General features: G+C 45.6%; 1 protein-coding gene across 2 annotated transcripts; it reads left to right on the top strand.

The window, feature by feature from the left end:
* The first annotated feature begins 1,093 nt into the window (after positions 1 to 1,093).
* Naaa (N-acylethanolamine acid amidase) lies at positions 1,094 to 20,956 on the top strand. Of its 2 annotated transcripts, XM_090343413.1 has the most exons (11): positions 1,094 to 1,347; positions 1,622 to 1,786; positions 6,417 to 6,543; positions 9,594 to 9,684; positions 11,516 to 11,592; positions 14,022 to 14,194; positions 14,630 to 14,692; positions 16,039 to 16,105; positions 17,058 to 17,086; positions 18,403 to 18,480; positions 19,749 to 20,956. In XM_090343413.1, the coding sequence occupies exons 1-11, from the start codon at positions 1,130 to 1,132 to the stop codon at positions 19,750 to 19,752; spliced, it is 1,092 nt and encodes a 363-aa protein (XP_090199539.1). In that variant the 5' UTR covers positions 1,094 to 1,129; the 3' UTR covers positions 19,753 to 20,956. The 2 variants fall into 2 exon arrangements, with proteins under 2 accessions (XP_090199539.1, XP_090199540.1); XM_090343414.1 differs by lacking the exon at positions 19,749 to 20,956 and having other exon boundaries at positions 18,403 to 18,484.
* Positions 20,957 to 21,340: the final 384 nt, after the last annotated feature.

Genomic DNA, 21,340 nt, shown 5'->3' on the forward strand with positions numbered 1-21,340 from the left:
GAATCAAACCTGGGTCTTGTGCATGCTAGGCAAGCACTCTACCAGTAGGCCAAACTCCCAGCCCTGGATATATATATATATATTTTTTTTTTTTTTTTAATGCAAGCACACCTTTTAGAATTCAAGTTATTTGTTCCAATGACCCAGCTGTCACTGCACTTCTCTTAAACAAGTAACTGCTGTTACTAGAGTTACACAATTGAGCAAGCTAAGACTGGAAAGGGAGGGTGGGGGAGAGGGAGAGTGAGATGGGGTTTGGTGGCTCAGTTGGTAGAGCACTAACCTTAAGCAAAAAAAAAAAAAAAAAAAGTGAGAGTTTGGCCTAGTGGTAGAGTGCTACCCTAGCATGCACAAAAACCCGGGTTTGATTCCTCGGTTCCACATACATAGAAGAAAGTTGAAAGTGGTGCTGAGGCTCAAGTGGTAGAGCTCTAGCCTTGAGAAAGTCCAAGAACAGTGCTCAGGCCCTGAGCTCAAGCTCAGGACTGGCAAAAAAGAAAAAGAAAAGGTCAGGAAGTGGAAGTGCACCCAGGTCCTGATTCAAACCCTAGTTCACACATGCACACAGCGAAAAACTAAAAATTAATCATGTACTTAATGATTTTGCATGTACTATCTCATTTAACCATCAAAACAAGCCAAGACTGACTAATTTAGGCCAGTTTCAATTGAAGTCCTTTCTCCAGTTCTTTCTCCAGTTTCCAGGTGAGCCTCTATTCTTGCTCCAAGGCTAGCTGCCTAGCTTTTTAGGATTTTGTGAACTAAAAAATTGGAAAAGGCTGACCTGTCCCTGGTAGAAACCCACATAAACCTCTGAAGAATTTTTTAGTGAGGTCGGAAAAGTGGGACACTTTACTACCAAAGTCTTAACCGCTCCCCCCCACCCCCCCGCCCACACACACACCAGTGTGGACACACAGGTGAGATGAGGCATGGGGAATACGAAAAGGCCCGGCCACCCTTAGCGCCCCAGCGGCCTGGCCGGGCGGGCGGGGCTGCCTCCGTAGGGGCGGGGCCGGCGGAGCTCAGGCCCCGCCTTCTGCCCTCCGGCACCGCTCCGGCTCCTCCTCCCCGGCTTCCCCGGACGCCGGCGGCGGCCGCGGCGCTGGGGTGGAGGTGCTGTCTGCCAATGGCAGCCATGCCGGACGTAGGGCTGAGATCGCGTCCTGCGCGGGCGCTGCAGCTGCTGCTGCTGCTGGCCGGGCCCGGGCTGTCAACCTCCGCCGCCTCCCCGGCGCCGCCGCTGGTCAACGTGAGCCTGGACGAGGCCCCCGAGGTGCGCTGGCTGCCGGTGCTGCGGAACTACGACCCGGACTTGTTGCGCGCGGCGGTGGTACAGGTCGTCCGGTGAGCGGCTCCCCCCGAGAACCCGCGCTGGGCGGCTGGGCCGCCGATCTGGCGAGGCTGGCTGGGCTTGCCAGTTGGGTCGTGGGCAGTGGCTCTCGGGATCCGAGCCGTTCCAGGCAGGGTGGCTCGCGGGGCTCCCCTGTGGGGGATCCCCACCCCTTCTCTCTGGTTTTCCTTTTTCCGTGTTGGGTGCTGCGGGTAGAGCGCCACGGCTCCTGGGCATCTGTCACTTACGGACGTCACACCGCCCTGTTTTCTGTTCGCTCGTGTTTAGGGATAGGGTTCCCGACTGGGTCCTCGAGTTGATGGACAGAACCATCGCCGCGCTCGAGCGTTTCCTGCCCCGGCCCTACGTCGACGAGATCCGCGGCGTGTGCAACTTCCTCAACCTCAGCCTGGCCGACGGGCTCCTGGTCAACCTGGCCTACGAGTCCTCCGCGTAAGGGACCGCGCTAGCCGCGGGCAGGCCGGGGGGGGGGGGGGTGGCCCTGGAGAGGGAAGAACCTCCAGTCTGGGGGCCAGTGTCACTCACTAGGTGGTAACCTGCCTCTGGGCTGAGAATCTGAGCAAGGTGTTAGGAGCTTTGAGAGAGACAGAGACAGAGACAGAGACAGAGGAAAGAAAGAAAGAAAGAAAGAGAGAGAGAGAGAGAGAGAGAGAGAGAGAGAGAGAGAGAGAGAGAGAAAGAAAGAAAGAAAGAAAGAAAGAAAGAAAGAAAGAAAAAGGAGTTTCTCTGTTAAACATTGATGGAGATTTTCCTCCACATAAACCCCACACATCCTGATAGCAGCTCACTTTCAGAACTCCTACCCCAATGGACTTTTTCTGATCTTCTGACTGCTCTTGCGTGCCAGGGCCTGTGGTGTCAGGGATTGCCATGTCTAAGGGGACCCAGCGCTGCCTGGAACTTGGGGTGTGGCACAGGCGTAGTACAGAATACCTGTGTGGACCCAGTCCTGGGATTGAGAGAGGTTTGATTTGGTTTCTGCCTTGAGGACAGTAATGTAAACAAGCACACCCAATATTGTGAGAACTTGGAAATACAGCTCCAGCTTCGGTTTGCCCAAAAATAGAGGAACACCTAGAAAGAATAAGAAAGGACGTGCTTCAAGAAATCTGACACAGGCCTGCTACATGAAAGTACTTGTCAGCTGAACTAAATGTCACCGTTTTCCTCTCCTGTCTCTAACTTTGTTCTATTCTTTCCTGAGGTTTTCCCAATGAAAATATAAATCATAGGGCCAGGAGTTTGGCTTAGTGCTAGAGTGCTTGCCTACCATGCACATAAGACCAGGGTTCAATTCCTTGGTACCGCATACATAGACAAAGCCAGAAGTGATGCTGTGGCTCAAGTGGTAGAAGTCTTAGCCTTAAGAAAGCCCAAGGACAGTGCTTAGGCCCTGAGGTAAGCCCCAGGACTGGCAAAAAAAAAAAAAAGGCAGAAAAAAAATAGAAAAAAGGGGAAGCCATGCTCTAAGCACTTTCTTCTTTTTTGTCTTAACATCTGGGGAACAACTGACAGCATAAAGGCTTGCCTTTCTGAGGGATGGCTATCCCTTCCTCTTTGTCTCTAAGCATCTTCTTAGAGAGAAAATTATGACCTAAGTGAATGTTTATCAAATTCTCATTAGCAAAGGACTCAGTTTTATGATTTTCTAATTCATCCCAGAAAATGAAGTTCAAACAAAAGACAGACGCCAACCAATCTATGTTTGTCATGGCAATATTACCTGGCTGTAAGAATGTTTAAATTTGTTTCTTGCCAGGTACTGGTGGCTTATAATTACACTTGTAATCCTACCTACTACTCAGGAGGCTGAGATCTGAGGATTGCAGTTCAGAGCCAGCCTGGGCACTAAAGTCCATGAGACTCTTATCTCCAATTAACCACCATTGTTTTCATTTTTTCCTGTAACAAAGTACTGTATCTGGAAATATCTAAATTAAAAAAAAAAACAACAGTGGGAATGGGAGTGTGGCCTAGTGGTAGAGTGCTTGCCTAGCATTCATGAAACCGTGGATTTGATTGCTCAATTGCTCCATACTTGTGACTCGAGTGATAGCACTCTAGCCTTGAGAAGGCCAACCAAGGATGGTGCTCGGGCCCTAATACAAGCCTGGGACCGAAAAAAAAAGGAAAGAAAGAAATCTCTAATTGTTTACTTTGTTTTTTGAATCACCCTATATGAACAATTTAATACAAAAGTTCTAGTAATCTAGCTTTTTTTCTTCTTTCTTTTCTTTCTTTCTTCCTCCCTCCCTCCTTCCTTTCCTTCCTTCTTTCCTTCCTTCCTCCTTTCCCCCCTTCCCTTCCTCCTTTTTTTTTTTGGACAGACTTGGGGCTTGAACTCAGGGCCTAGGAATTGTCCTTAGACTTTCTCAAGGCCAATGTTCTGCCACTTGAGCCACAGCACCACTTCTGGCTTTTCCTGTGTATGTGGTACCAAGGAATCAAACCCAGGGCTTTGTGTATGGTAGATAAGCACTCTACCTCTAGGCCACACTCCCAGCCTTATATTCGAACTCTAGAACTTCAGATTAAGGTATTTATTCAATTGCCTACTAACAAAAAGGAATGCGATTCAGTTAGCATTACAAAAGAAATGTTCTGCTGGACAGGGTGGCACATACATGAATAGCAAGCACGTAGGAGGCTGAGGTAGGACGACCTTGCGTTTGAGGCCAGCCTGCCTGGGCTTCACAGCAAGACTCTGTCTTAAAACAAAAAAATGTCTTACTGGCAGAGTGCTTACATAGTGCTGGGGGCCAAGTAACGCCATGTCTAACTTTGAGCTTTATCATTGGTATTGTGAATAACTTTCTGCTGAGAGGCAAGGCAACACGCAAGAGGCAAGGGGCAGGAGACAAGGCAAGGTGCAAGACTTGATTACCATTGGTTATAAATGTGTTGTGGCTTTATCACTCTCTGCTGAAACCTCGAGTGAGGGTATATTAGCTAGAGAGACTTCCTCAAAGGGGGGCAGGGGTAGAATTCCTGCCTTGATGAACCTGCATGATGCGTCTGTTTGTCCTCCGGGGAAGGAGGCCTGGGTGTGGGTGTTCAGTGGGCTCTCTCCTCTCTTGGCTTGTCCTGGTCGGGCGTGTTCTCCCTATCCCTCCTGCTGATCGAGAGGGACCGGGGAAGAGGGACCCCAACAACATAGCATGCATGAAGCCCTGGGTTCAATTCCTCAGAACCACATAAACAGAAAAGGCCAGAATTGGTACTGTGGCTCAAATGGTAGAGTACTAGCCTTAAGCAAAAGAAGTTCAGGGACAGTACCCAGGCCCTGAGTTCAAGCCCCAGGACTGGTAGGAAAATAAAAGGATATCATAAAACTCTAGCTAAAATTTTAATCCTTACTGTTTAATATCAAGAGATGGGACCAGGTAGAACCTTAGAACCTTTTAAGTTGTATTTGGGTTGTGAGAGAAAGCCCACATAAACAGATTAATATCACTGTGGTTTAGTAGAGCACTATGAGAAGGGCTTTGCTGCAGAAGTGGAATGCTTGTTGTGTTTTACCTAGTAATAGCTTCTACCATACAGTGATCTAGTAGAAAGGCTCTCTTATGTGCCAAGCGGTGTATCCACACTGTGCTTTCAAACTTCTACAACTGTGAGTTAAGAAATCACAGTTGGGAAAGATGGGGGAGAATGATGGAAGTGGTGATATTAATTAAGAGGCATTTTACTTGGCCTAAGAACGTGTCTTAGTAGTAGAATGCTTGCCTTAGCATGCGTGAACCGTGGGTTTTTGATTCCTCAGTACCACATAAACAGAGAAAGCCGGAAATGGCACTGTGGCTCTAGTGGTAGGGTGCTAGCCTCCAGCAACAGAAGCTCAGAGACAATGTCCAGGCCACAAGTTCAAGCCCCAGGACTGAATTAAAATAAAAAGATGCATTTTACTTATAAACTGATTTATTGAATCGAAACCCCTTTGTAAAACTACTTAAAATACTACTACTACTACTACTAGAAATGCTTTCTCATTTCTAGAAACAAAGCATTACAAATGTGAATCAGGCTGTTATTCTAGCCATGTGTCGTTGAGATTCCCTGATGCCAGGCCCTTCAGAAACACAGCCTCATACAGTAGGGACTATTTTCTGTGTTGTGACATGGAAACCAAGCCTCAGAGGGAACAACCTGAATCTGTGGTAGCTGGCAAGTTCCAAGGCTGTTACCCAAAGGTGGTCTCCAGGGCCTGCAGAGCCTCTCCCTAGGCAGACGGGACTCCTTACCTGTCCCCTAGGCTTGGAAACCATGTCATCTGGAATACTGGTGTGTGATAAGCAGTGATAGTAGTCTTTCCAGTTTTACAGACGCAGAGATCATGCAACTTTTGCAGAGTTACTTCCTGTATTTTGCCAGCCTCCTCCCTAACATGAACATTTTGAGTATCTGAAACTTGAGAAAGAATTAAAACCTGATCAAGCTTCCGTTTTTAGACAAACTCAAAATGAAGTCACACCTGTGGCTTTGTCCTTACTATAAAAGTAATACTTAGTTAGGGAACTGTGTGTGGTAATACACAGCTGTAATTCCAGCTACTACTGAAAAGGCAGAAGTGTGAAGACCATTGCCCAGCCCAGCTGGGGCAAGAAACACAAGACAACTCCAAAAAATAAATAAACAACAACCAAAAGAGCATGGTTCAAATGGTGGAATGCTTGGAAAGCCTTAAATTTAAACCTCAGTATTACCAGCAAGAATTTTTTTTAAGTAGAATTCTAGTATCTATCAGTTATAAGGAAGAAGAACCATTACTCTGAACACTTGTTTAAAAAGTGAGAAGTGGGGCCGGGAGTTTGGCCTAGTGGTTAAAGTGCTTGCCTAGCATGCATGAAGACCCGGGTTCGATTTCTCGGCACCACATGCATAGAAAAAAGCCAGAAATGGTGCTGAGGCTCAAGTGGTAGAGCTCTAGCCTTGAGAAAGTCCAAGGACAGTGCTCAGGCCCTGAGCTCAAGCCCAGGATTGGAAAAAAAAAAAAAAGTGAGAAGTTTATTTCCTGGTTCTTATGTGTCTCATTCATTTGTGTTGGGCTTTTCCCCTTTCTCAGATTCTGCACCAGTATTGTGGCTCAGGACTCCGCAGGCCGCATTTACCACGGGCGGAATCTGGACTATCCTTTTGGAAATATCTTACGCAAGTTGACAGTTGATGTGCACTTTTTAAAAAATGGCCAGGTATAAACCATAGAATATAAAATATGGAAATCCAAGACTTCCTGACAAAGTGTCTCAGATAGTCTGCTAACTTATATGTGTCATTGTAAGATTTTCTTTAAAAAAAAAAAATTGGTGGGAGGGACATACAATCAGTCTTCCATCTGCAATGCCGAGTCACCTCTTTGCTCCACTTCTGAAGTAGGAAAGGGCCCAATTTGCAAGGTGAGCGATACCTAGCTTGGTGTCCTGGGTTTGAATCTTTCTGCTTCCTCTGTGAACCTGGAGAATCATGCAGGCTTGTTGTATGCACTGCACCTCAGAGAAGTTAATAACTACTTCCTTAAAAAGACTACTTAGCGGGGCTGGGAGTTTGGCCTAGTAGTAGAGCACTTGCCTAGCATGCACAAAGATCCAGGTTCAATTCTGCAGTACAAAATACATAAAAAAAAAAAAAAGACTACTCAGGTTAAATGAGTAATCTATATGAAGCCTGGGGTAAGTGTGTGATAGTAGCCAAGTAAAATATGAGCCTTCACTGTATGAAGATGGTTTACCCGTATCATTCTTAAGTCCTTATCTTTTCAGCAGGATGTCTTTAAACGTACAATAAAGGCTGTGAATAGGAGTGTCTGCCTGTAATCCCAGCTACTTAGGAATCAACGATTAGGAGAATAGCAGTTGGAGACCAACAGGAGCAAAAAAGTTAAGCAAGACCTCATCTCAGTCAATAAGCTGGGTGTGGTGGTTCACATAATTGAGATCTGTGATTTCAGTTATGTAGGAGGTGTCGGGAGGAGGATCATGGTCTGAAGTTGGGTTTGACAAAAAGCAAAATAACTTATCTGGAAAATAAATCAGAAAGGGTTGGGAGTGTGCCTTAAGTGGTAGAATGCCTACTAGGCAAGGATAAGGCTCTGAACTCCAACTCCAGTACTACTAAAAGAAGAGAAAAAACTAGCTTGATCTTTGCTATTGTCAAAGGCTGTGGAAACCTCTGGAGAGACAGTGCAAGGCCTGGTATTGCCACAGAGCAGATAGCATCTACATGCCAGATTTTAGCTTGAAGAACAAGGATTATATTACTGGATAACTGCATTAATAGATTGTAAAACTTTGTTATTAAACACACAGACATGTGCTTTTTCTCTTTTGTAAAGAAAAACCTTTTCTCACTAAAGATTCAGACCATACAGACATACCTTTACTCAATGACATACTTTTACTTTGTGACTATTAGCAATTTTTTTAAACTTTTTATTTTTTTTATTTTTTTTCATATATATATTTTTTTATTGTAATTAGTAAAAGGGTTACATGATATTTGCCAGATAGAAGGTGCATTAATTCACGTACATTGATACCCTTTCACATGTCTTGGTACCCATTTCCCTCCCCCCCCCGCACACCCCCCAACTATTAGCAATTTTTAATAAGACTTGCTTCAAAAATAATTGTAGCCAGGTACCAGTGGCACCTGCCTGTAATCTTAACTAAGCAGGAAGCTGAGATCAGAAGATTACCACTTGAAGCCAGCACAGGCAGAACAGTCCATGAGCTTTTTTTCCAGTTAACTCCTAAAAAGCCCCACATCAATCTGTGGTTCAAGTATTGAGCAGAAAAAGAATTAAGCAATTAATTATATTTAAAAATTAATTCAGTGCAAGGCCCTGAATTCAAGCCCTAGTATCAGCTCAAAAAGAAAAACAAATTAACAATAGATACATAACAAGAACAAGTGAAGATGTTCCTACTGGGGTAGGTGTGAGAGTTAGAGCTGTAAAATGACTTAATAAATATTTAAAATGTGGATGTGACACATTCACTGTGGTGACAGTGAACAAGTCTTGCTTGTTCTCCTTTCATATTGCAGAGCTTATGCAACGTGTGATGTTTATCTTAGAAGTAAAGCAAAAGTTTTAAAAATCAGACCCTACTTTCAACTTCCATAATGGAACTCCTTTTTATTTTTTAAGGAGAATGGTGTTTTATAAATATAGAAAATACAAGGGATGGCAAGGAAAATCAGTGAAGCTGAAATACAGGACATTGCAGTGCTATATCTCTTTAACCTCAGACAGGTGACAAAGCAGAGAGCCTGATAATTACCAAAATTTCAGAGTAGTGACTGTCAAGTGTGGTATTTCAAGTTATCAGCAGCCACCATTGTTGCACATGAAAATTCCTGTGATTTTTTTTTATCACCCACAAACTTTTGGTGCCACTGTTACCATGTGCATTTGTTAAAGAAGTGGTTCAATTGTTAAATTTCAGGGAGAAGTTAGTGAAAACAAAGCTATACCTTCCCCCCCCCAACTCTGTTTCACTCCACTAAGTTAAATCCATGCATCCCCAAGATTAAGAGCCATGTTCAAGAATACTCTTTCGGGATACATTCTATTATGTTGAAAACTATATATTGGAGTGGGGTGTGGTGGCTCACCCCTGTAATCCTAGCTACTGAGGAGACTGAGATCTGAGGGTCAAGGTTCAAAGCCCGCTGGGGCACTAAAGTCCTTGAGACTTTATCTCCAATTAACCACCAGAAAATAGGAAGTGGCACTAGTGTCTCAAAGGGTAAGGTGGCAGCCTTGAGCTAAAGAGCTCAGGGACAGCGCCCAGGCCCAGAGTTCTAAGTCCCATGATGGACCAAACAAAAAGAAAATAAAAATATATATTAGAAAATATACTCAAGGGCCGGGTTTGGCCTAGTGGTTATAGTGCTTGCCTAGCATGCATGAAGACCCGGGTTCGATTCCTTGGTACCACATATATAGAAAAAGCCAGAAGTGGTGCCGAGGCTCAAGTGGTAGAGTTCTAGCCTTGAGAAAGTCCAAGGACAGTGATCAGGCCCTGAGCTCAAGCCCAGGACTGGCAAAAAAAAAAGAAAAAAAAAGAAAATATACTCAGGAAATGGTGATTTCAAGATATATAGATAGATACATATGTAGATCTATGCAGGAAAAAAAAACTCCAGGAAATGGTGATTTCAGGATACATGTATGTATGTATGTATGTATGTATGTATGTATGTCTGCAGGACAGTACAATAGTTTTCCTCTTGATTTCAGGTTGCGTTCTCAGGGACCACTTTTGTTGGGTATGTGGGACTGTGGACCGGGCAAAGTCCGTACAAGTTTACCATTTCTGGTGATGAACGAGGTAATCACAACAAATTCCTCAGCATTTGTCCTGTAACCCTGTTTAGTTCTGTCCTCAGACTCCCCGCACTGTAGAAAATCACCTAGCACGTGACAGTGGATTCTGTCCAGTGCAAGGAGACTGGCAGAAGGGGTTCAGCCACACGGGCCTGAGGTGGTAAGAGGGGTCACACAGGAAGATGGAGGTAGGGTGAGCTGGAGGTGAGCCAACCCTGGGGATCCCCGAGCCAGGTCTTCAGAGGCTGGGAAAACCCATTCCTGTGATAGGTTAGAGTGTGATAGGTGGATTCCAGAAACAAAACAAGGTCAGCTTGGTTGTAGGAGTTGGAGGATAATGACAATTACAGGTGGAGAGGAGCCTGGGACATGATGATGATGATGATGATGTGTGTGTGTGTGTGTGTGTGTGTGTGTGAGAGAGAGAGAGAGAGAGAGAGAGAGAGAGAGAGAGACAGAGAGAGAGACAGAGACAGAGACAGAGACAGAGAGACAGAGACAAAGACAGAGAGAGAAAGTGTATGTGTGAGAGAGAGACAAGAAAGAAAGTGTGTGTGTGTGTGTGTGTGTGTGTGTGTGTGTGTGTGCGCGCGCACGCACACACACAGGCATGTGCACTTGCGCTTGAGTGCTGGTCCTAAGGCTTGAGTACAGGGCCTAGGCACTGTCCCTGAGCTCTTTTTGTCAAGGCTAGCCCTCTACCACTTTCACAGTTCCTCTTCTGGCTTTTTAGTTAACTGGAGCTAACACTCCAGTGAACTTACCTACTTGGGCCTAGCTTTGAGCCTTGATCTTCAGATCTTAGCCTCCTGAGCAGCTGGGATTACAAGTGTGAGCCACTGGTACCCAGCCTGGCGAGGGTTTTTTATTGCAGTAGTGGAGACTGAACATAGGGCCTTGAGCTTGCTGGGCAGATGCTCTCCTCCTCTGAGCTCTCCAGCCTGTTTTGCATTAGATTCACCTTTCAGATAAGGAGGTTGTACCTGAGCTGGCCTTGGATCAGTATCCTCCTAAATTCTGCCTCTCGATTAGGTTAGATTATTGGCATGAACTGCCCTACCCTGCCTCAGGTATTTGTATTTTATGGTTTATGGAAGACACGTAAGAGTTTTATAATAAAGAATCAACAGATCAAATTTCTATACCTATATAGATTGTTTTTGAGAGAAAGAGCCTCTCATTATGCAGAGAGCAACAGCAACAAAATCTCACCAGACTGGAGTGCAGTCTGCATCTTTTTGCATGCTGGAAGAACATCTATTCATTTATGTGTTCACACCTATATACATGTTGTTTTTCTGGTTGTCATGAAATTCAGGCTTAATCTTTGAAAACTAGATAATTGTAAAGTCACTCTTCATCAGCCAGCCTTCCTTCTCTACCAGCTTCTAATATGAGAAAGAATTGTTTTTGTTTCTCTTTCCTGGAGTTCATTTCAGTAAGTATTGTATGATCAGATTCACATAGGCATTGTGTTTTTGTGTTCTCCTAAGAGAACTTAACGGTGGCCAGGTGTTGGTGGCTCGTACCTATAACCTTAGCAACTCAGGACACTGAGATCTGAGGATTAAGGTTCAAAGTCAACCCAGACAGAAAAGTCCTGTGGGACACTTATCTCTAACTAGAAAAAAATCTGGAAATGGAAGAGTGGCTCAAGTGGTAGAGTGCCAGTGTTGAACAAAAGGATGGTGTAAGAGAACAAAGCCCCAGATTCAAGCTCCAGTACCTGTGTGCACACGAGCATGCGTGCATGCGCACATGTGTGTGCACACACACACATGAAATGTTAATAGTGCTTTGACAACAAGTCTATGGTTCCTTCTATAACCCAACAGATAAAGGATGGTGGTGGGAGAATGTGATCGCAGCCCTTTTTCAGGGCCACTCTCCAATCAGCTGGCTTCTCCGCATGGTGAGTATATCTGTGGTCGGCTCACCTCACTGAACTTCATCTAAACCACCCTAGTCATGACTCTGGACTCTCATTTCACAGTATTGCTTTTTTTTTCTTTTTTTGCCAATCCTGGGGCTTGAACTTGGAGTGTAGGCACTGTCCTTGGGCTTTCTCAAGGTAGCACTCTACTGCTTTGAGCCACAGTGCCACTTAATGGCTTTTTCTGTTTATATGGTACTGAGGAATCAAACCCAGGGTTTTGTGCATGCTAGGCAAGCACTCTACCACTAGGCCATGCTCCCAGCCCACAGTATTGCTTCTTAATGGAAGAAGGCCCTGAAAAGAACAAGCCACATACATGTAAATCTTTCATTCCATAATAAATGCTAAAGAGAGCCATAGCAGGACACTAGTTCAAGTGCAAGGCAGATTTTCATCAGTACCATTGAATCACAATATGGAAGAGGGCCTAATGTAAGCTGCACTTGGCTTTGATTTGAGCAGTGGTGACTCGGGGATTTAAAGGAAGAAAGAGTATAGGGAAAGGGGGTGACTAGTGCCTTGAGCGGGTGGGGGACAAATTATAAGTGGAAGGGTTGTTCCACATGAAACCCACCATTCTTTTTTAGTTTTAAAGTTTGAACTCTGCTTCATGTTCTTGGTTGGCTTGCTTGCTCTGATGGCACACGCTACCATCATGAGCCATGCCTCAAGCCTGCTTTTTGCTAGCTCATTAGAGATGGAATCCAGTGGGTTTTTTGCATGGTTTGACTCACCGTCAAGGGTTCAAAACCAAAACCCTTAGAGTTCAGCTAGGATTACAAGTGTAAACTACCAGCACCTGGCTCAGAGCCTGCCTGAAGCTGAGCTGCTATGGTTGCAGAGACTGGATGACATGAGCCCCTTTACATGTGTTAGCTGACATGAACAAATTCTTCTAATGACCTTGAATTTTTCTTTTTTTTTTTTTTTTTGCCAGTCCTGGGGTTGAGCTCTGGGCCTGAGCACTGTCCTTGGACTTTTTCAAGGCTAGAGCTCTGCCACTTGAGCCTCAGCACCACTTCTGGCTTTTTTCTATGTATGTGGTGCCGAGGAATCGAACCCGGGTCTTCATGCATGCTAGGCAAGCACTTTAACCACTAGGCCAAACTCCTGGCCCCTGACCTTGAATTTTTCTACAGTAACTGCTTGCGATGATGATGAGGATGATGAGGTGGTGGTGGTGGTGGTGGTGTGGGTATACTAGGACTAGAGCTTGAATTCAAGGGCCTCAGTACTGTCCCTGACCAGTTTTTGAAGGCTGGCATCCGACTTTTGGACCTACAGCTCCACTTCCAGCTCTTTTTTGGGGAAAAAAAAAGTCTCACAGGCTTTCCTGCCTAGACTGGCTTTGAACTTCAACTTCCAGTCTCAGATTGTAGCCTCCTAAGTAGCTAGGATTATAGGCATGAGCCAGTGTCGATAGATCTGGGTGCTTGGTAACCTCCTTAACTGTTTGTGCCATGCAGCTTTGGAGGTCTTCACTGGCACGCAGGTGTCAGGGCAGCAGCCGGGCTCCCCCCACCCCCAAGCCATTAGCAAGCCAGAATCCTGCCCTGCTCCACTCACCACTCACCCTGCTCCTGTCACTTTGACACTGTGACTTCTCTGTCCCGCTGACTGTGGCCCTTGTTAAGCCTCCCTGGGATGGTGTCCTTCCTCTCTCAGGAGAACATGGCCGCCAGGGCCTCTCCTCCAGGATTGACATCGTCTACCCTGGGTCACCATTGGCTGTTGACTTTTCTGTCTTCACTGGGAATTTGAAGGGAGCAAGAGCCATGTCAGGCGTATTCTGTGCTGTAGCCCCAGTCCTGAACAGTGCCCACCACAGAGCAGTGTTCGGTGGAGGGGCAGGGATGGTGAGTGTGAGAGAGGTGGATGGCTCTGTCCCCTCTGGGCAAGTGTTTCAGACTGAACTGGTTTTGCCAGCTATGGCTTCTTAGGCAGGTGTCAAATACCATGTTGGCCTTCAGCCAGGGACAGAGACGGGGTTTTACATGATCACATGCAATTAGCTCCTATACAGTGGCCCACGCTTGTAATCCCAGCTACATGTGACATGAAGGTAGGAAAATCATGGTCCCAGGCTAGCCTAGGTAGCAGGTAGACCCTATCTGGCAGAAGGGACTGGGGCATGGCTTGACTGGGGCAGTGCTTGCTTAGCAAGCCCTGTATCACCTAAATAGTGAAGAAGAGGGAGGGGGGGGCAGTGGAAAGAACAAGGCCATCATCTGCTTCAGGAGCACACAGCGTGGTGAGCCCTGATGACAAGAGGCTAAGCTCAGAGCTGTTGAAGATGATAGCTGTGGGTTAACAGACCAGGAGACCATCCTTGGACCATCTGTCCATCCGTCAGGGTGGACCTTTCCATAGATCTGTTCTCAAAAATGATTTGTCTCTTTGCTCAGACCCTGAATGAGTCAGAAAACTTTGAAGCAGCTGTGTTCAAGCTGGCCAAGACACCCCTCATTGCCGATGTTTATTTCATCGTGGGTGGTGTATCTCCCCAGGAGGGGGTGGTAGTCACCAGGAACAGAAGGGGTCCAGCAGACATTTGGCCTCTAGATCCTTTGAATGGAGCGTGAGTACATGGGAAGGCCCTGATCTTTTTCTATGAGATATTTTTTTGCCTGTCCTGGGACTTGAACTCAGGGCCTGAGCAGTATCCTTGGGTTTTCTCAAGGCTAAAGCTCTACCACTTGAGCCACAGCACCACTTCCAGCTTTTTCTATGTATGTGGTACTGAGGAATCGAACACGGGACTTCGTGCATGCTAGACAAACACTCTACCAGTAGGCCAAACTCCCAGCCTATGAAATATTTTTTTAAACTAGAAGTATTTCTTACCTGACCAAGATGCATTATATATATGATGGGCATGTTCAAATACCCTACCCTCCCTACCCCGCACCCGCCTGGGACAACTAATAGATGCTGATTTTAAAAAAGAAGTATTTCTTCTTTTGGAATGTCCTAAATGGCCTTGGATGAGACAGGAGAATGTGCTCTGTTGTAGGTGGTTCCGAGTTGAGACAAATTATGATCACTGGAAGCCAGCACCTAAGAGAGACGACCGCAGGTACATGTCTGTCTGATTTCTGTTGTGCACTGTTCTCATGTCAGGAGCTAGTCCCCTTCTCCCAGGTCTCTTCCGTGGAGAGACCTGGAGTGCTGGCCCCTTCTTGAAAAATACACATGGCTTCCTCACCAGTGCCTTGACAAGCATGGGAAGTGCAGTGTGTTGAGGAGACTATGGAGAGGGTCTCTTGGATCTATTGGGGCCAGGTTGGCTCCATCCTTGGGGTTCAGGAGCCCTGGATCCCACAATCAGCCCCTCAGGGACCTACTGTGTAACTTTTGTGTCTCTTTCATCCACTTGTAAATGAAAGGAGAGGACTAGAATTATTGCTTTTTATATATGACTTAAAAAATACAATAACCAACAAAAGGGCTGTCAATATCCACCACCCATTGGTTTTTTTTTGGGGGGGGGTCATGGGGCTTGAACTCGGCCTGAGTGCTGTCCCTGAGCTCTTCAGCTCAAGGCTACCACCCTACCCTGGAGCCAAGCCCTACTTCCCATTTTCTACAGGTTAATTGGAGATAAGAGTCTCAGGTCTTTTTGTGCCTGGGCTGGCTTTGAACTTGATCCTCAGATCTCGGCTTCCTGAGTAGCTAGGATTACAAGTGTGAGCCACTGTGCGTGGCATCCACCACCCATTTTTATGTGACAGTACCAAGGTATAAACTCAGGGCCTTGCTCAGCTATTTTGTTGTTGTTGCCAGTCCTATGACTTGAACTCAGGGCATTGTCCTTGGGTTGTCCTTGGGCTTTCTCAAGGCTAGAGCTCTACCACTTGAGCCACAGCATCACTTTCAGCTTTTTCTATGTATGTGGTACCAAAGAATCAAAACTGGTCTTTGAGCATGGTAGGCAAGCCTATCACTAGGCCAAACTCCCTGCCCTTGCTCAGCTTTTTTACTCATAACTGGTGCACTACTACTTGAGCCATGCCTCTAGCCCTGCTTTTGGCTAATTAATTGGAGATAGAATCTCTCCCACTTCTGCCTGGTCTGGCTTCAAACTTCATCTCATCCTCCTGCCAAGCTTCATTATTTCTTCTACCTGTGAAGTGGTAGAAGTCAATGTGTACCCAAAGAGCAGGTAGCTCTCTATTCCTGGCCCCACCTCTTTGGTGAGAACTGTTCAGTCCTGCAGCAGCTGTTCCAGCTAGCTTGAGCCCAGGAGGCCAAGGCCCAGCTGTGAGATGACGCCTGCCTGCTGCATCTTAGCTGAAGCAGCGGCCATGTGCAAACCAGGGTCTGTTTTGGAGCAGAGGGAGATAATGAGACTGGGACTAAATGCCCCTTAAATGTTAGCATTTGCTGAAGTGCCTGATGACCTCGTAACCTTTGTCCTTACAGAACTCCTGCCATCAAAGCCCTAAATGCCACCGGGCAGGCAAATCTCAGCCTGGAGGCGCTTTTCCAGGTAACTGGCCCAGTGTTGTTTACCCTGGATGTTTGATGTCTTTAATACTGGAGAAATGTGAATTAATGCACCTTCTATCTGGCAAATATCATGTAACCCTTTTACTAATTACAATAAAAAAAATAGAAAAAAAATACTGGAGAAGAAAAAACCTGTGAAATCAAGCCACAGGTTTCAGTCAATGGTCTAGCCAGTTAAAAGTACCTTATTAACCTGAAAGCCATGCAACATTTTCTTAATTCCTCTTTTGTTGTGGATTAAAGGGTTCAGCTTTACCCATATTTTCCTTCATGTTAAAAAGAAATACATAGTTCTAATATGTATGTGTGTTTGTTGGTTGTTTTATTCTGTAGCAGGGCAATATACTCAGGCCTCTTGTCCTTGCCTAGCAGTTTTGCTCCTGGCTAGCACTCTGCCATTCAAGCCTCCAGCTTTAGTAGTTTGTTGCTTAATTGAAAGTAAGCACTTCATGGATTTTTCTACCTGGGCTGACTTCAAACCTTTATCCTCAGATCTCAGCCTCGTGGGTGAATGGGATGTAATCCCTGTAGATGTGAGCCACCAGTGCCTGGCTTGTGTCTGTAGAAAAGAAAAAAAAGAGCAAGGATTTAAAAAGTAATAACTATCACGTGTGTGTGTGTGTGTGTGTGTGTGTGTGTGTGTGTGTGTGTGTGTGTATATATATATAGTGGTTATACTTTGGGGTTTTTTTGCCAGTCCTGGGGCTTGACTCAGGGCCTAAGCACTGTCCTTGGACTTCTCAAGACTAGAGCTCTACCACTTGAGCCACAGCACCACTTCCAGCTTTTGTCTGTGTATGTGGTACTGAGGAACTAAACCCAGGTCTTTGTGCATGCTAGGCAAGCACTGTACCACTAGACCAAACTCCCAGCTGGATTTCTTCTACTTTTAGATTGTCTTGTAATGTGCCTTTCTTTTTTTTCCTGTGCAGGTTTTGTCAGTGGCTCCAGTTTATAATAAGTAAGTGATAAATGAAGGAGAGTTGTTCGTTTTTCAGAGCAGTGAGCTCGCCTGCTCCTCCCCAGGGTCTGAGGGCTCCTGTGCGTGGATGTTGTAGGCCCCATCTTCTGTGGTTTGTAAACCTGGCTTGATGTTTTGATCACTCAAGAATGTTAAATTTCTCCAGGCACTGGTGGCTCACGCCTATAATCTTGGTTACTCAGAAGGCTGAGATGCAAGGATCAAAGTTCAAAGCCACCCTGGGCGGTGGAACGTGTGAGATTCTTAATTCCAATAAACTACCTAAAAAGCCAGAAGTGGAGCTGTGGCTCAAGGGGAAGAGCACTAGCCTTGTGAATATGGCAGTGATCAAATAGTGTTTTGGGACTAATATTCTATCATGTGGGGGATCAGGAAGCAGATAAGTAACTATATCAGCGGTCAGGTGAGGGGGATGGAGGAATCCAGGAGGAAAATGGAATGTCAGCCTCTCAGTCTTGTCTCTCTGGACATCCTCACAGGATGAATTCATGAACTTGCTATGGGAAGTTGGAATTTGGAAGATCTCGGGCTTCCAGTCCTATGCTGCCCCCTTGTGCTGTGATTCAAAATTACACCCTCCCGCTATACCAGTCTATCTTGAAGGGTGGCAGACAGCAGAGAAAATCTAACAGTGAAGGAATGATCCAGGCAGCTGAGGTCCTGTTTGTGGAACCTGTGTTCGCTTTGGATTTTGTCTTTATCTGGCTTTGTGATTCAGCAGTGGGCCCAGTGCCTCTACCTTATATCTGACAATGTAGCTCCAGATACATTGAGCACGCACCCTAGCTGTCTTCTAAGACATGGGGTAGAGAAGGACATAAAGTTAGTGTGGGTGTACACAAATCCTTGTGTTTAGGTCTCTTATTTATACAGAAAAAAAAGGCATAGTAATTTTTTGTGTGCCAGTATTGGGACCTGAACTCGGCGCCTGGATGTTCTTCCTTAGCCACTGATCCACTCTGGCTTTTTGGTTGTTAATTAGAGATAAGGGTCTCCCTTTCTGCCTGGCATGGATTTGAACCATGATCATAGACCTTAGCCTCCTAGGCTAGAATTACAGGCAGGAGACGCCTGAGAAGTTTCAATTCCCACCTGGTCTTCCAATGTGTTATCAAACCAAATGCAAAGAATACATTGATCTGTTGATTTATTATTTAAAAAATATGAAGATACATAGGCCTCTATTTTTATTCTTATCCTAGATATAAGTATTAGAAAAGGGTTTGATATGTTTCCCATCCTTGAAATCCCAGGGGTAGTGACACAAATGTAAGAATACATCTCCTTATTTTCAGCTACACAATTTATACCACTGTAATGAGTGCTGCCAGCCCAGACAAGTACACGACCAGGATCAGAAACCTGAGTGGAAAGTAAGTCAGCAGAGAGTGAATTCACCTGTGCTGAGAAGGATTTGCTAACTTTGGTTGGTAAATGTTGGGGGGGAGGGTGCATGCGTGTGTGTGTGTGTGTGCGCGCGCACGTGTGTGTGTGCTGGTAGTACTCTTGGAGGGAGGCTGCTAAAATATATATGTACTTAATCTTTTTTTTTTTTTTGCCAGTCCTGGGATTAACTCAGGGCCTGAACACTGTCCTTGGGTTTTCTTAAGGCTAGCACTCTACTACTTGAACCACAGTATACCACTTCTGGCTTTTTCTGTGTATATGGTACTGAGGAATCGAACCCAGGGCTTTGTGCATGCTAGGCCAACACTCTACCACCAGGCCATGCTCCTGGCCCCCGTATTTAATCTTTTCTGACAGTGTTTGGCATGACAAGCAGGCATGGTGTATCATCTTGCCCTCCCTGCTCTAGCACCTGTGAGGCACCTACTGCCAGAGCCCCATCTTCTGTCTTATAAACCTGGCCTGATGAAATGTTCAAATTCACCAGGCACCGGTGGCTCACCCCTGTAATCCTAGCTATTCAGGAGGCTGAGATCTGAGGCTCATGGTTCCAAACCTGTCTGGGCAAGAAAGTCCATGAGACTCTCATCTCCAGGAAGCTACTCAGAAAATGCTGGAAGTGGCACTGTAGCTCAAGTTCAAACCCCAGGACCTGAAAAAAGCACTGTTAAAATGCTCAGTCTTGTAAGGCACTGGTAGCTCATGCCTGTAAACCTAGCTCCTGAGGAGGCTGAGATCTGAGGATCACAGTTCAAAGTCAGCTCGAGCACAAAAGAGTGACAATGAGACTCTTGTCTCCAATTAACCACCAGAAAACAGGAAGTGGTGCTGTGGCTCAGGGGTAGAGCCCAGAGTTCAAGCCCCACAACCGACCAAAAAAAACTTTTTTCAGTTGGGAATCTGGCCTAGTGGTAGCTAGCACTCTATCACTTGAGCCGCAGCATCACGTCCAGCGTTTTCTGAGTATGTTGTACTGAGGACTGGAACCCAGGACTTCATGCACGTTAGGCAAGCATTCTACTATTAGGCCACATTCCTGGCTTTGTTAGTACTTATCTAAAGTGCATGAAGTCCTGGGTTCGATTCCTCAGTACGACATACACAGAAAAGGCTGGAAGTGATGCTGTGGCTCAAGTGATAGAGTGCTAGCCTTGAACAAAAGAAGCTTAGGGATAGTGTCAAAAAAAATTCTCAGTCTCAGTGAAATTCATTTTTTTCCTTTCCTTCCTTACAGATGAATGTTTAAAGAATGGAATCCTTAAACTCAGTGCAGTGGCTCACACCTGTGATCCTAGCTACTCAGGAAGCTGAGATCTGAGGATCAAGGTTCAAAGCCAGCCCGGGCACAAAAGGACCTGCGACTCTTATCTCCAATTAACTTCTATTAAATGGGTTGTGGGGCTTGGCTCAAGGGTAGGGTGGTAGCGTTGAGCTGAAGAGCTCAGGGACAGCACCCAGGCCAAGTTCAAGCCCTATGACCTACAAAAAAAAAAAAAGAAGAAGAATGAAATCCTTGAAGAGAGTGGGACACCAGTGACTCATACTTGTAATCCCAGATGCTCAGGAAGCTAAGATCTGAAGATCATGATTTCAAGCCAGCCCAGGCAGAAAAACCCAGAGATTCTTATCTCCAATTAACCAGCAAAAAGCCAGATGAGGAAATGTGATTCAAGTGGTAGTGCTCTTAACTCTGAGCAAAAAAAAAAAAAAAAAAAAGAAAATCTAAGAAACAGCACCAAGGCCCAGAGTTCAAGCTCTAGTATTGACAGACAAAACCAAAAGAAATTCTTTGAGATATTCCTCCTCCTCCTCCTCTTCCTCCTCCTCTTCCTCGTCCTCCTCCTGCTGCTGCTACTGCTATATTTTAATAAATAAAACAAGATAAAAGAATTGTGTGATTGAGGGGCTGGGAGTTTGGCCTAGTGATAAAGTGCTTGCCTAGCATGCATAAAGACCTGGGTTCGATCCTCGGTACCACATACGTAGGAAAAAAAAAAAATCCAGAAGCAGTGCTCAAGTGGTAGAGCTTTAGCTTTGAGAAAGTCCAAGCCCAGGACTGGGGGAAAAAAAAAAGTGTGATTGAAAACACAGACTGGCTTACCACTGAACTTTCCAACCCTGTGAAGTAGGGTAGATCCCTGAAGCAAGTGCTGGTGAATTGGGTTATACAGCCTCAGCTCTCCTGTTCTTGTTGCCTGTACCCTCATGAAGCCTGTACAGAGATAACTAAAACCTCTGCCTTCCCAGCTTCTCAGGATTCTGCTGTCATACATATGCTTAACCAATGAACTGGGGAGAGGGAGGAGGGGGGATGGGGCAGAACTAATGTCATCACTAAGGTCCCCGATTTTAATCCCCTAGGAGTATGAAGGAAACACTTCTGTTCATGGTAAAGTACTTCTGGAAGAGCCCTCCAATTAAAAACAAAAAAACAAGCTGAGAGTGGTGGCTCACGCCTGTAATCGTAACTACTCAGGAGTCTGAGATCTGAGGATCATGGTTCAAAGCCAGCCCAGGCACTAAGTCTGTGAGACTCATCTCCAATTAACCACTAGAAAACAGGAAGTGGTGCTGTGGTTCCAGGGGTAAGGCATAGCCTTGAGCTGAAGAGCTCAGGGACAATGCCCAGGCCCAGAGTTCAAGACCCACAACAAAACCAAACCAAACAACCACCACCAAACCATGGTGTGGGGGGTGTCGTTTAGTGGTAGAGTGCCTGCCCTGTGTATGAGGCCCTGTGTTCTACTCTAGCACTGAATTTTTTTAAGTTCTTATAAGGAGAAAACTCAGCTGGGTGCCAGTGGACAGCTTGTAATCAGAGCCACT

This window comes from Megascapheus bottae, chromosome 13, assembly GCF_031878675.1.
Source record: "Megascapheus bottae isolate mThoBot1 chromosome 13, mThoBot2.hap1, whole genome shotgun sequence".
In the NCBI taxonomy this organism is placed as follows: Eukaryota; Metazoa; Chordata; class Mammalia; order Rodentia; family Geomyidae; genus Megascapheus; species Megascapheus bottae.